At 34.6% G+C, this 12526-nt stretch overlaps 2 protein-coding genes across 3 annotated transcripts in view; one reads left to right on the top strand and one right to left on the bottom strand.

Annotated features, from left to right (window-relative positions):
• The window catches only part of LOC114469568 (SWI/SNF-related matrix-associated actin-dependent regulator of chromatin subfamily B member 1), a 16105-nt gene continuing 3579 nt past the window's right edge, over positions 1-12526 (bottom strand). The window contains exons 2-9 of the mRNA XM_028457180.1: positions 11889-12000; positions 11438-11567; positions 10144-10281; positions 8074-8201; positions 5259-5425; positions 3332-3522; positions 1473-1604; positions 1-374 (exon numbers count right to left, since the gene is read on the bottom strand). Coding sequence (XP_028312981.1) covers positions 335-374; positions 1473-1604; positions 3332-3522; positions 5259-5425; positions 8074-8201; positions 10144-10281; positions 11438-11567; positions 11889-12000 — 1038 coding nt within the window. The 3' untranslated portion in view covers positions 1-334. The remainder of the gene's footprint in view (positions 375-1472; positions 1605-3331; positions 3523-5258; positions 5426-8073; positions 8202-10143; positions 10282-11437; positions 11568-11888; positions 12001-12526) is intronic.
• LOC114469567 (nucleoporin GLE1-like) overlaps positions 8092-12526 on the top strand; it is a 27395-nt gene continuing 22960 nt past the window's right edge. The window contains exons 1-2 of one of the 2 annotated variants that reach the window (XM_028457176.1): positions 8092-8337; positions 8609-8678. In XM_028457176.1, coding sequence (XP_028312977.1) covers positions 8303-8337; positions 8609-8678 — 105 coding nt within the window. In that variant the 5' untranslated portion in view covers positions 8092-8302. The remainder of the gene's footprint in view (positions 8338-8608; positions 8679-12526) is intronic. The other variant, XM_028457177.1, reaches the window with a different exon arrangement.

The following is a 12526-nucleotide window of genomic DNA, read 5'->3' on the forward strand; positions in this document are numbered from 1 at the left end:
CTGGATACAAACCTAATATAAGTGTTTTTAATAAAGCTTTTTACACATTTTGATTAGACGAGAAGTCATGATCTTATTTATTTAGTAAGAATTATTAAATCGTACAAAAAGACAACAAATACAACTAAATAACATGCATGGTGTGACAGTTCTTTCAAATAAAATATATACACATGATATTAATGGGAGAAAATTCACTTTAAAACCAAATTATCATCAAAAACAGCGACTGATCAAGAAAAAACTCCGTCCAGACGAAATGGCAACAACATAATAACATGTACAACAGTAATGTGCCTGTGGGGGGGCGGGGACAGGGGCGGGGCTTTAGCTTCTACCAGGCAGGGGCCGTGTTCGCCAGTCGCCTCATTCGTCTGTGGAAAAAAAAAAAATAAGAGTTAGAAAATATGGACATAAAACGTGTGTGTGTGATTTTGTTTTTGCTTAATTCATTTTAAATATTACCATTTAGTTCACAAAGTTCACTTTTAACACCAATAACTTCACATAATAATAATAATAAAGCACTGTGAGAGCTCAGACCTCCAGCAGCTCATTTCCACTCTGTTTTAATCCTACATTGATTTCATTTACACTATTAGATTCATTAATAATCAATACATACAGTTATTAAAATATTGCAACCTTGTTACAAATCATGCTCTGTGAGGACCAGTTATATTTTAGTTTAGTTTAATCACCTTGTACTTGTCTCGTTTATCAATTTTTCTGCACACACACACACACATTGGGGGCGTAATGTAAAATGGTCCTGGGACCAGCTTCAAGGTAAAGATCAAACATCCCCTTTTCAAAATAAAAGCATCTCTTGTCCATTAGTTTTTTTTTAAACTCTTTTGTAAATAAGGCTCTTATTTTGAAGGAAACAGGAAGTTTAGTCAGTAGACCAATGGAGGGTCTCTGAAAATATGTGAATGAAATATGTCTACGTGAGTTTTATGAATCAAATGATCACATGTTGATATTCTATTTGGTCACTTTCTCACTTCAAATGTTTTCAGAACTTTCAAAATAAAGGTGGAGAATCAACAGATATTCCAAGTTTCCCAGATGCATCTTGGGAAACTTGGAAGTATACTTCAGTGGGAACGCTCACCATCCTAATCATATTATAGTCTATAGTAAATAGATAATAGTAGACAGTATATACTATTGTATATAGTAGACAGTATATACTATCTACTATATACTATAGTATACAGTAGATAGTTAATAGTAGACTGTTATATAGTATCTACTATATACTATACCATATATTACAGTATATACTGTATTAGACAGTACAGTATATACTCAATGAGTGTGTAGTACGTTAGTGAGACATTTCCAACACATCCTAAGAGGTTCTTGTTTCTGACACCATGTGTTTAATGTAACACAGTGTGATTAATATGATTAATAGTGTGAATATAAATAAATGTGATGTTTATGATGACGACCTCCACACTGACCTTGTGTTCCTGTCCTGGTCTCTGATCTTCTTCTCCATTTCTGCGTCTGTCAGGGTCTCCAGCAGGGGGCACCACTGGTCAGCGTCCCCTGTGTTTCTAATGGCTATCTCCACTGTGGGGAGGGGGTTCTCACTGGAACCACAAACACACGTTTTACACCAAGATGATGATTGGACTCATTTTACTGAGCTGAAGAAACAAGTATTAATGTTATTAAACATAAAATAATGTGCACAGTTCCAGCAGCAGATAAATCAAATAAAATAACAGCATAATAAAAATATATACACATTACACACATTTCTACAAAGACTACAGATGCTCACAGTATTAGCTCCAGCTCATTGGAGAATATTAAATATTATAAAACATAAACATCTTAGAGGAAAAAAAATAGTGGGAAACATGAACTTTTTCTTTATATAAAAGTAATAATATATTAATGACTGAAACACAATCTTAGGAGCACAGGTTAGCAACAGGTTTCAGACAAAATGAAAAAGTTGTAAAATTCAATGACTTATTAATTCTGATAAATAAGTAAATGATACAATGTTATAAATAAAATGTGTTTTGAATATTTCAAGAGCCTATTTCTAAATGTGCAGAGTCAGCACTGCATTAAAAATACATGTAAAGTTTATCACCTGTTCATGGGGTGATATGAAAAATAATAGATGATTTAACTTAGTTATTTACCAATAAACAAACAATTCAAAATCATCCCTTAAATGGAAAAAGCATTTTATTAAACTGGTTCAACTACAATAACATTAAACAAAATGTTATTTTTACTTTAACTAAAGTGGTTTAGCATTAGCATTAGCATATCAGTCTAATGATTTCTATTTGTTTCCAAGGTTTTAAAACGCCTCATTTCACACAGTTTGAACAATAATATCATTTATCCTAAATGTTCCATATCACAGAAATAAATTTCTTCACCAAGTGTTTCTCCTGCCATGTTTCAGACCACGAGCAACAACTTCCTGGTGTTAGCCTGCAGGCTAGGTTAGCTTTAGCTTTGAGAGGGGCGGGGCTTAGGAGCTAGCATGCGCAACTCAAAGTTAATATTAAAAACATCTTTTCTAGTGTGTGCTAAGCTTTATTCTTTGTAGATATCCTATATCGTGGAAGTTTGTTTTATTAGCAAATGAAACGTGTATAATGGAAGATAAATAAATAACAATTGTGTATTTCTAACATTTTATTATTTAGTTATATTTTCTTTTTTAACCTGTTGGGTGCTGGTTTTATTTATTACTGTACTATGTTGATTCTTAGTTTTTGTCTGGTTTGTTTTTTACATGAAGTTTACAAATTAAATGGTTACGTAGTAGAGAAACTCTACAGCACACGTGTCAAACTCGAGGCCCGGGGGCCAAATCTGTCCCTTTTAAAGCATCCAATTGGGCCCACAGCAGAAAGCAAGAAACCATGAATCATGTAAATGATATTTACAACTTATTCAGTTTAAATATCTCTAAAATAACACAAATTCAATGAAACTCCACAATATTAGCAGGACTTACATTTTCCCCATAATTATCTCATAATTTGTCATCTGAAATTATTGAAAGAACTTGACATTTTTCCAAAATCCTTCAATTATCTTCAAAGTATTTCCCCAAATTACATAAAAATCAAATACATTTACTTATTGCTTTTATATTATCAGTGCCTTACATATTTCATATTCTTTTTATATGTAGAACAAACTAAAGCACAATAATGATTAAATGACTTAAGATGAACTGCTCTGTGATTGGCCCCTGCTCTACATCTTTGACTGTACTGTGATGGCTGAAATGAATAAAACCAAATGGTAACGATAATTAGTCTTAATTGTGCAGCCGTACCTGAAGGCGTAGGTCCTCTGGTGCCAGCTCAGCTGACCCCTGATGCTATAAGCTATAGTGGTGACGAACTCCCCCCCCAGGCCCAGCTCAGAGCACAGCTTCAGGGCAAACTTCTCAGGAGAGTTCTCCCTCTCAGACATGTCCCACTCAAACTGGTCCACCAGAGAGATGTTCCCCACGTGAATGTTTAACTACAACACAAACACAACATCAGGGCTGGGCTCAATTACAATTATGTCTTCAATTATCCATGTTCAATTACAAATACATTAACTGACATTTTTTACAATTATTATTTTCCTCCTAAGTCAATTACTAAAGTTGTGTTAGCTTTCTGTTAGCATCTCTAATGCTAACAGAAAGCCTTTAGTCAGCTGTAAAATACACTAATAAATATTATCTAATCATTCATCTATTGATTACCTTGTTAGGATTCATAATCAGTGAATATATTAGTATTAATATTTATGGTGTGAGCCTTTTTACTGTCACTATAAACATACATTTATATTATTGTTTAAATGTTATATTGATCCTGAAGAGAAGTGACAATTAAAATATGTTTCAGATCAAGTTTAATAACTATAGATGTTTAGGACAGAACTGTAACATGGTTCCACAGTTTTTATAGAATTCTATTACAATTACAAAGGCAATTATCTGACCTCAATTACAATTCAACTACGACCCTAACCCTAAATTGCTAAATGATTGTAATGCAGCTAATAAAATAGTGCACTTTATAGCCTGGAAATTACGGTACTTTTTAAAATCTGTCATTTTACTTTTACTTAAGTACGTTTTGTTTCATGTAACAGTACTTCACTACATTTGAAATAAATCCCGTACTGACAGGAGTCTGTGACATTTGTGCTATAGAACATACCCTAGAGCTGTTGTTAGGATCAGCCAATAGAGTGTGTATATGTCTATGTCCTGCTCTGTTGATCCACGTGATGTCACTCACATTGCTGCATGGCTACAAAGCTAGAGCGCTAAATTCCGATAGAGAGCAGGAAACTTGAGAATCTGTCGTCTGAAATCACCAAATTGTCCATGTTTTGTGTAGTTTACGGATGCTCCAATCGTTCTGACAAAGGAAGAGATTTTATAAAGAACCAAAGATTGTCGTTCACAAAGGTGAGAAATATAAAAAGCTCACAGAACAACGCTGTAAAAAGTGGATTTTAAACCTTTGTCTGTGGTCAGGAGGAGCAGAGTCTGCAGCAACCACTTAGTCAGAGGTATGTTAGCGAGCTAACTGTTCATATAGCATTAGGTTGTTGTTAAATGCTCATTTACTATTATTTACCTTCTTTCTTTCACCCTTTTTACACTGTGCACATAAAGCTTAACACCCTAATGCTAATGCTACATGTCATAAAGTACTATTCAGTAGTTATATATATATATATATATATATAGGTATATATGTATGCTACAAACAAACCTCAAGTATCCTTCACTGTCAGGTGACATCATCGTTAACATGTTTAGCATGTTTGTTTACATTATAGCCGTTATTGCTGAGGAGGTTGTGGACCCACCCACTCAGAAAAGCACAGATTTTTGGGGGGTGGGTTGTGGTGGATGCTCTGATACATTGGATGTATTGACACAAACACTGACCTCATCAAATTCCCATCAGTAACAGTACTTTTACTGAAGTAGAGTTTTTCTCTACTCTTTCCACCCTTGATTGTATATATTTAGCCTTTATATTTATTATTATTCCTGGTTTGTTTTTTGTTAAATTCCTTATACTGATTTTAAACTGTACTTGGTTAATAATTTTTTTCTGATTCTAAACAGATTTTTCCAGTTACAATGAAAAATATACATCATAATTTTAAAGAATTATCAATGCAGTGATTCCAGTTATAATTGAGCCCAACCCTGGTGTATATAGACCCAGTGGATGGGGTACCTTGATGATGACCCTCTGGTCAGCCTGGTCCTCCAGGATACTGTCAGTAGGGTAGGACTCTATCTGCTGTCTGATGGCTGAGGCTATGGCAGGAACGAAGGCTAAAGGGTTCAGGTCCAGGTCATCACATAAGATCTCAGCAAACATCTCTGGAGTCATCAGCTTCTCTGCACATTATCAACATTCAACATGTTTAATGTTTGTCAACGTGTGCATTAACATGTTTAATGTTTGTCAACGTGTGCATTAACATGTTTAATGTTCTGAACGTGTGCATTAACATGTTTAATGTTTGTGAACGTGTGCATTAACATGTTTAATGTTCTGAACGTGTGCATTAACATGTTTAATGTTTGTGAACGTGTGCATTAACATGTTTAATGTTCTGAACGTGTGCATTAACATGTTTAATGTTTGTCAACGTGTGCATTAACATGTTTAATGTTTGTGAACGTGTGCATTAACAGGTTTAATGTTTGTCAACGTGTGCATCAACATGTTTAATGTTCTGAACGTGTGCATTAACATGTTTAATGTTTGTGAACGTGTGCATTAACATGTTTAATGTTTGTGAACGTGTGCATTAACATGTTTAATGTTTGTGAACGTGTGCATTAACATGCTTAATGTTTGTGAACGTGTGCATTAACATGTTTAATGTTCTGAACGTGTGCATTAACATGTTTAATGTTTGTGAACGTGTGCATTAACATGTTTAATGTTCTGAACGTGTGCATTAACATGTTTAATGTTCTGAACGTGTGCATTAACATGTTTAATGTTTGTGAACGTGTGCATTAACATGTTTAATGTTCTGAACGTGTGCATTAACATGTTTAATGTTCTGAACGTGTGCATTAACATGTTTAATGTTCTGAACGTGTGCATTAACATGTTTAATGTTCTGAACGTGTGCATTAACATGTTTAATGGTCGTCAACGTGTGCATTAACATGTTAATGTTTGTGAACGTGTGCATTAACATGTTTAATGTTTGTGAACGTGTGCATTAACATGTTTAATGTTTGTGAACGTGTGCATTAACATGTTTAATGTTCTGAACGTGTGCATTAACATGTTTAATGTTCTGAACGTGTGCATTAACATGTTTAATGTTCTGAACGTGTGCATTAACATGTTTAATGTTCTGAACGTGTGCATTAACATGTTTAATGTTTGTGAACGTGTGCATTAACAGGTTTAATGTTCTGAACGTGTGCATCAACATGTTTAATGTTCTGAAAGTGTGCATTACATGTTTAATGTTTGTGAACGTGTGCATTAACATGTTTAATGTTTGTGAACGTGTGCATTAACATGTTTAATGTTTGTGAACGTGTGCATTAACATGTTTAATGTTCTGAACGTGTGCATTAACATGTTTAATGTTTGTGAACGTGTGCATTAACATGTTTAATGTTTGTGAACGTGTGCATTAACATGTTTAATGTTTGTGAACGTGTGCATTAACATGTTTAATGTTCTGAACGTGTGCATTAACATGTTTAATGTTCTGAACGTGTGCATTAACATGTTTAATGTTCTGAACGTGTGCATTAACATGTTTAATGTTCTGAACGTGTGCATTAACATGTTTAATGTTTGTGAACGTGTGCATTAACATGTTTAATGTTTGTCAACGTGTGCATTAACATGTTTAATGGTCGTCAACGTGTGCATTAACATGTTTAATGTTTGTGAACGTGTGCATTAACATGTTTAATGTTTGTGAACGTGTGCATCAACATGTTTAATGTTTGTCAACGTGTGCATTAACATGTTTAATGTTCTGAACGTGTGCATTAACATGTTTAATGTTCTGAACGTGTGCATTAACACGTTTAATGTTCTGAATGTGTGCATTAACACGTTTAATGTTCTGAACGTGTGCATTAACACGTTTAATGTTCTGAATGTGTGCATTAACATGTTTAATGGTCGTCAACGTGTGCATTAACATGTTTAATGTTCGTCAACGTGTGCATTAACATGTTTAATGTTTGTCAACGTGTGCATTAACATGTTTAATGTTTGTCAACGTGTGCATTAACATGTTTAATGTTTGTGAACGTGTGCATTAACATGTTTAATGTTCTGAACGTGTGCATTAACATGTTTAATGTTCTGAACGTGTGCATTAACATGTTTAATGTTTGTCAACGTGTGCATTAACATGTTTAATGTTCTGAACGTGTGCATTAACATGTTTAATGTTTGTCAACGTGTGCATTAACATGTTTAATGTTTGTCAACGTGTGCATTAACACGTTTAATGTTTGTCAACGTGTGCATTAACACGTTTAATGTTTGTCAACGTGTGCATTAACACGTTTAATGTTTGTCAACGTGTGCATTAACATGTTTAATGTTTGTCAACGTGTGCATTAACATGTTTAATGTTTGTCAACGTGTGCATTAACATGTTTAATGTTTGTCAACGTGTGCATTAACATGTTTAATGTTTGTCAACGTGTGCATTAACACGTTTAATGGTCTGAACGTGTGCATTAACATGTTTAATGTTTGTCAACGTGTGCATTAACATGTTTAATGTTTGTCAACGTGTGCATTAACATGTTTAATGTTTGTCAACGTGTGCATTAACATGTTTAATGTTCTGAACGTGTGCATTAACATGTTTAATGTTTGTCAACGTGTGCATTAACATGTTTAATGTTTGTCAACGTGTGCATTAACACGTTTAATGTTCTGAACGTGTGCATTAACATGTTTAATGTTCTGAACGTGTGCATTAACATGTTTAATGTTCTGAATGTGTGCATTAACATGAATAAGAACAATGAGTGAACATTACCGTTCATATTCCAGGTGAAAGCATCTCTGAGCTTCTGACCCTCTATCTCCATGTCCAGACGGATTGGGACCAGGACCTCAGATTGAGTAGCGTTCTCATGAATCACAGCTGGATCGTGGTCATCAAAGCTAAGCACAATTAAAATCACATTATTTCAATGGAAGGATGAAAAAACAAAAAGTCACTAAATGAAGTGGACGTGTTGCATTATAAAGGTACTAAATCAGGGATGGCGACTCTAATTACAGTGGGGGCCACAAAAAGGTGATTTTCTGAATTGAGGGCCACAATATTACAATATAGTCTCAATAGTTAGAATAATGACCAATCTAAAGATTAATAATACATGAAAAAACAAAGGGTTTGGGTCATTTTTCTCTCACTTTGTGCTATTGGAGTAATTGTGTGTATTTTTTTCTGTCATTTTAAATGTATTTTCCTCCTCATTCTATTTATTTTTGTTGCTGCTTTGTATGTTACAAGTCATTTTGTAAATTTGCTTTTCTGATATTTGTTGTATATATTTTGTGTTCAGAGGGGTGTTCCATGAAGCGGGTTATGTTGGGACTCAAATGAAGGAAAGTATTCCATTCCTAAAAGTAAAGGTATGTTCTGAGTCTGTTACCATGGTAACATTGTCAGTGAACTAAACCTACTCACTGGAAGGTTTTGTTGAAGAAACCCTGGGTTTCTACCTGGCTCCGCCCACCTGAGGAACACTTTAATAAACCATTGACACTGTTCTCTGACCCACATTTAACATCACACACCACAGACGTGTTCACATCATTACTAATGTTATGCTGCTTTACGTTTTTTATTTATAACACTGTGGATGCAGATCATTTAGTGAAACACACTGAGGTTAAAACATCTACTGACGTCTGGAGTAAAGTTCACTGGATACAAACCTGTGGAGAATGTAAAGGAGAAAAAGTCCATTTAAATGAATCCACATTTATGGCTCAACATTGACGTTACGTTGTTTAATACTGTAATATAGGTAAATGTATGGAGATCATAACATAAAGTTACTGTGGGGTAACGAGCTAAGGCTACGTTCACGGGAGCGTAGGGTCGGGGGTTCAATCTCAGGCTCAGGTTTTTTTTTATGCCGTCTTTGTTGGACGTCGACTCGACTGACGACATTACATTAAAAATCAATATAAATGATGTCAAACTGCCTTCATGGTCGTTATAGCCACTGTAGTGGGAGGGCTCTTTATGCAGCATCCCTCTGCTGCTGCCACGCCTCCTCAAACACATTTTATTCATATTACTAAACACTCGTCACTGGAGCGATGAAGCGACCAAAAAGCTGAACTAATCACGGGCGATTTAAAAGACTATAGTCGCTGAAGTAACGTTTAGAACAGGCTCATATTCCACTAACGCCAGCTTATTTCATCCATCAGGGTGAATACATCACTCTCTTCTGAGTGGTTACCATGGCAGCTCAAATTAGACCAAGGGCCACATGTGGGCCCCAGGCCACCAGTTGCCCATGTCTATACTAAATAAGTCCTTGAGCCTGAAAAATACTTGGTGATTCTACGCTAAATTTTCTATGGTTGGGTTTTTACAGCCATTACTGCTAATGGATCTGTCTGCTTTTTAATTCAAAATGATTGGGAAGCTTTAAAAAAAATGGTATATCTTTAAATCATCTTTAAATAACAAAAAAAAAAAATTGTTTCCATTACATTCCTGTTTAGAGGAACAGATGCCACGCCCCCTACTTCTCTTTCTACTGAGTCAAAAATTCAAAACAACCAACATCTTGTTAACTTAGTTTTGAACAGAACATAAACTAACGTTTATTGTGTTGCAAATTCACTATTTTCACATTTTCATTTAGATTTTTTGTACAGTATACAAGAGTTTGACACATTAACATGATGTGTTTATTCTTGTTTTAAAATGGGTTTCAGATCCACCAGGTTTACAAATAATCATTTTTAACAACTAAAACATCTGCTACCATCCTGTCACTTTCACATGCAAATAGTTTCACATTCATAAAAGTATGATAAAAAGCTACAGTAGTATGTATTAAAGGTTTCTCGTCACCATAAGGGAAAGGTTCTCTTCTTATCTCGGCCCAGTCTGCTGCGGTTGATGGTGGTGGAACATGGAACAGCGTCTAGGTGGTGAGAACTGTTGGGTAGGGTTGGAACCCACTGACTGTTCCTCTTGGCTTTCTGTTCCCTGAACACACAACAGACACACAACATACTAAATATATATAGAAATAGAAATGCTCCTGTTTAAGGAAAGACAAAACTGAGCTCATGTTTCAAAGATCAGTGATTTGAGGCGTTTTGATTTACTTTTTTATTCCTTTGCCTTCATCAGGTTATGTAAATTAATTTGTTTTCAGCTTCTTCTTCTTCTTCTTCTTCTCACAAAATCCTCAACATCTGAGCTCAGTCAAATAAATGAGGGTGACCATACGTCCAGATTTACCCACACATCTCCTCTTTTTACATCTCGTCCAGACCGTTCAGATCCATTTTACAAACTCATCAAAATGTCCAGGTTTCCCAGGGACCCTGAACGCATCTAGGAGAACATGTTAATTTAAATGACCACAACTCTAATATTTGCTATCAGGTCATAACTAGGAATGTAACGATATCTAAATCTCACGGTTCGGTATAATCATGGTATTAACCTCACGGTACGATAATTATTGCAGTTTACAGCAATGCTAACAGTTAGCAGCAATGCTAACAATAACAAGCATGATGACCATTAAAAAATGTCTGTTTACCATTTTGACAGTATTTATCATTTATGTCATACTTCTACATTCATGACATAAAGTGAATAGTTCTAATACTAACACATACAGAATGCACAGGTATAGAAACAGTCTAACAATAAATATAATAATAATAATTATTAAAAAAAAAAAAAAAACAGCCAAAGAAATCAAAGGTATTATTATTATTGTGTGTTTAGCTTAATTTGAGGTTTTTCTAGAGATTTGAGGTAAATTTATTTAATTTCTAGAAGATGTTTCTCATTGTTTCAATGATTCAGAGATTTTAAGTTAAAATGAGATGTTTCATGGACAGATTGTTATAATAAAGGTGATTAACTTCAGTCATGTTTTGAAGTCTTTGTTATTAAAACAGAAATTAATTTTTAAACCTTGTGGACAATAACTTATTAATCTACTATATTGTATTTTGTCATTACAAGGTAGATTCAATGAAAATGAAATGCTTTGAGTATGAAGAGGTCGGCCCAAGTGTCCTCTTTGATGGTAATCAACATATGGTCACCCTAAATAAATAGATTAGACCAAACTCGTCATGAACAAAGGCATTGTGGGTAGGAAGCCTTAGTGTAGATGTACCTGAGGTAGGCGGGGGGCTCTGTGCTGATGGACACAGCTTTGTACTTCTCATCGTTTCCATCCAGGATTTCCTCCACCTCTGAAGCTTTGAGCAGAGTAACACTGGTGGCCAGCTGAGTGTAGCCATGGTCTGACAGGAGGATGACATCATCATTAGTGGCCTGCGTCTAATTAGTGTAAAACATGTCAAACTCGAGGCCTGGGGGCCAAATTCGGCCTTTTAGAGCATCCATTTTGACCCGCAGGAGAGAATAACAATGAGTTATTGTGTAAATTAGCAACTAGAATGCTGTAAACATTTATGTAGCATTAAAATGTTTTTAAAAATATTAAAGTACCCTATAGAGAATCCAAAAAATGCACATATATAAGGATGTAAAAGATTATTGTGAGACAGCCCTTAGTGACCATGTTGTGTTTAATTATTATATGATTATTTTTTCTTACTGACCGTGTGAAGACTCCACTATTTTCTTGCGCTCTTCTACAGATGCCAGTTTTCTCCATAGTGACGGATACCTTTTATACAGAGAACCTCTGAACATGCGGAGGTAGTTCCCCACCTGTGTACAAAAAACACACATTCATTATCTGCACTTCATTTGTCCAATGTGAAGATAATATACTGTAGTTTAAAGACATTATCACAGAATAACATACTGTATTTTTAACAAGTTTTAGGAAATGTTTGGGTTTTTATCATTTTTAAGCAACCAATAGATCATTTAAATGACTAATGCCTTGTATATAATATAATATTATACTCCATGTCTTGTGTTAAATATAATATCAAATGTGCTGCTACATGGAATGTATTTCATTTAAATATGTTTACATTTTTAATTTCTAAGAGATGATCTTCAGCATTATAATCATATTGTATGTTATTCTGTGTCAACACATTTCTGTATATATGATCTATACTTTAGTTTTAAAGCATTATTATGATACACTAGGGTAGGGTTTTTCAACCTTGGGGTCGTGACCCTACATTGGGTCGGCCAGAATTCAAATAAAGTCACCTGAAATGTCTAGTAACTGATCAAAAAAAATGACTGATAATAATTATAATTTTAGTTGTTTTGTTTA

Source organism: Gouania willdenowi, chromosome 9, assembly GCF_900634775.1.
Source record: "Gouania willdenowi chromosome 9, fGouWil2.1, whole genome shotgun sequence".
Taxonomy (NCBI): Eukaryota; Metazoa; Chordata; class Actinopteri; order Blenniiformes; family Gobiesocidae; genus Gouania; species Gouania willdenowi.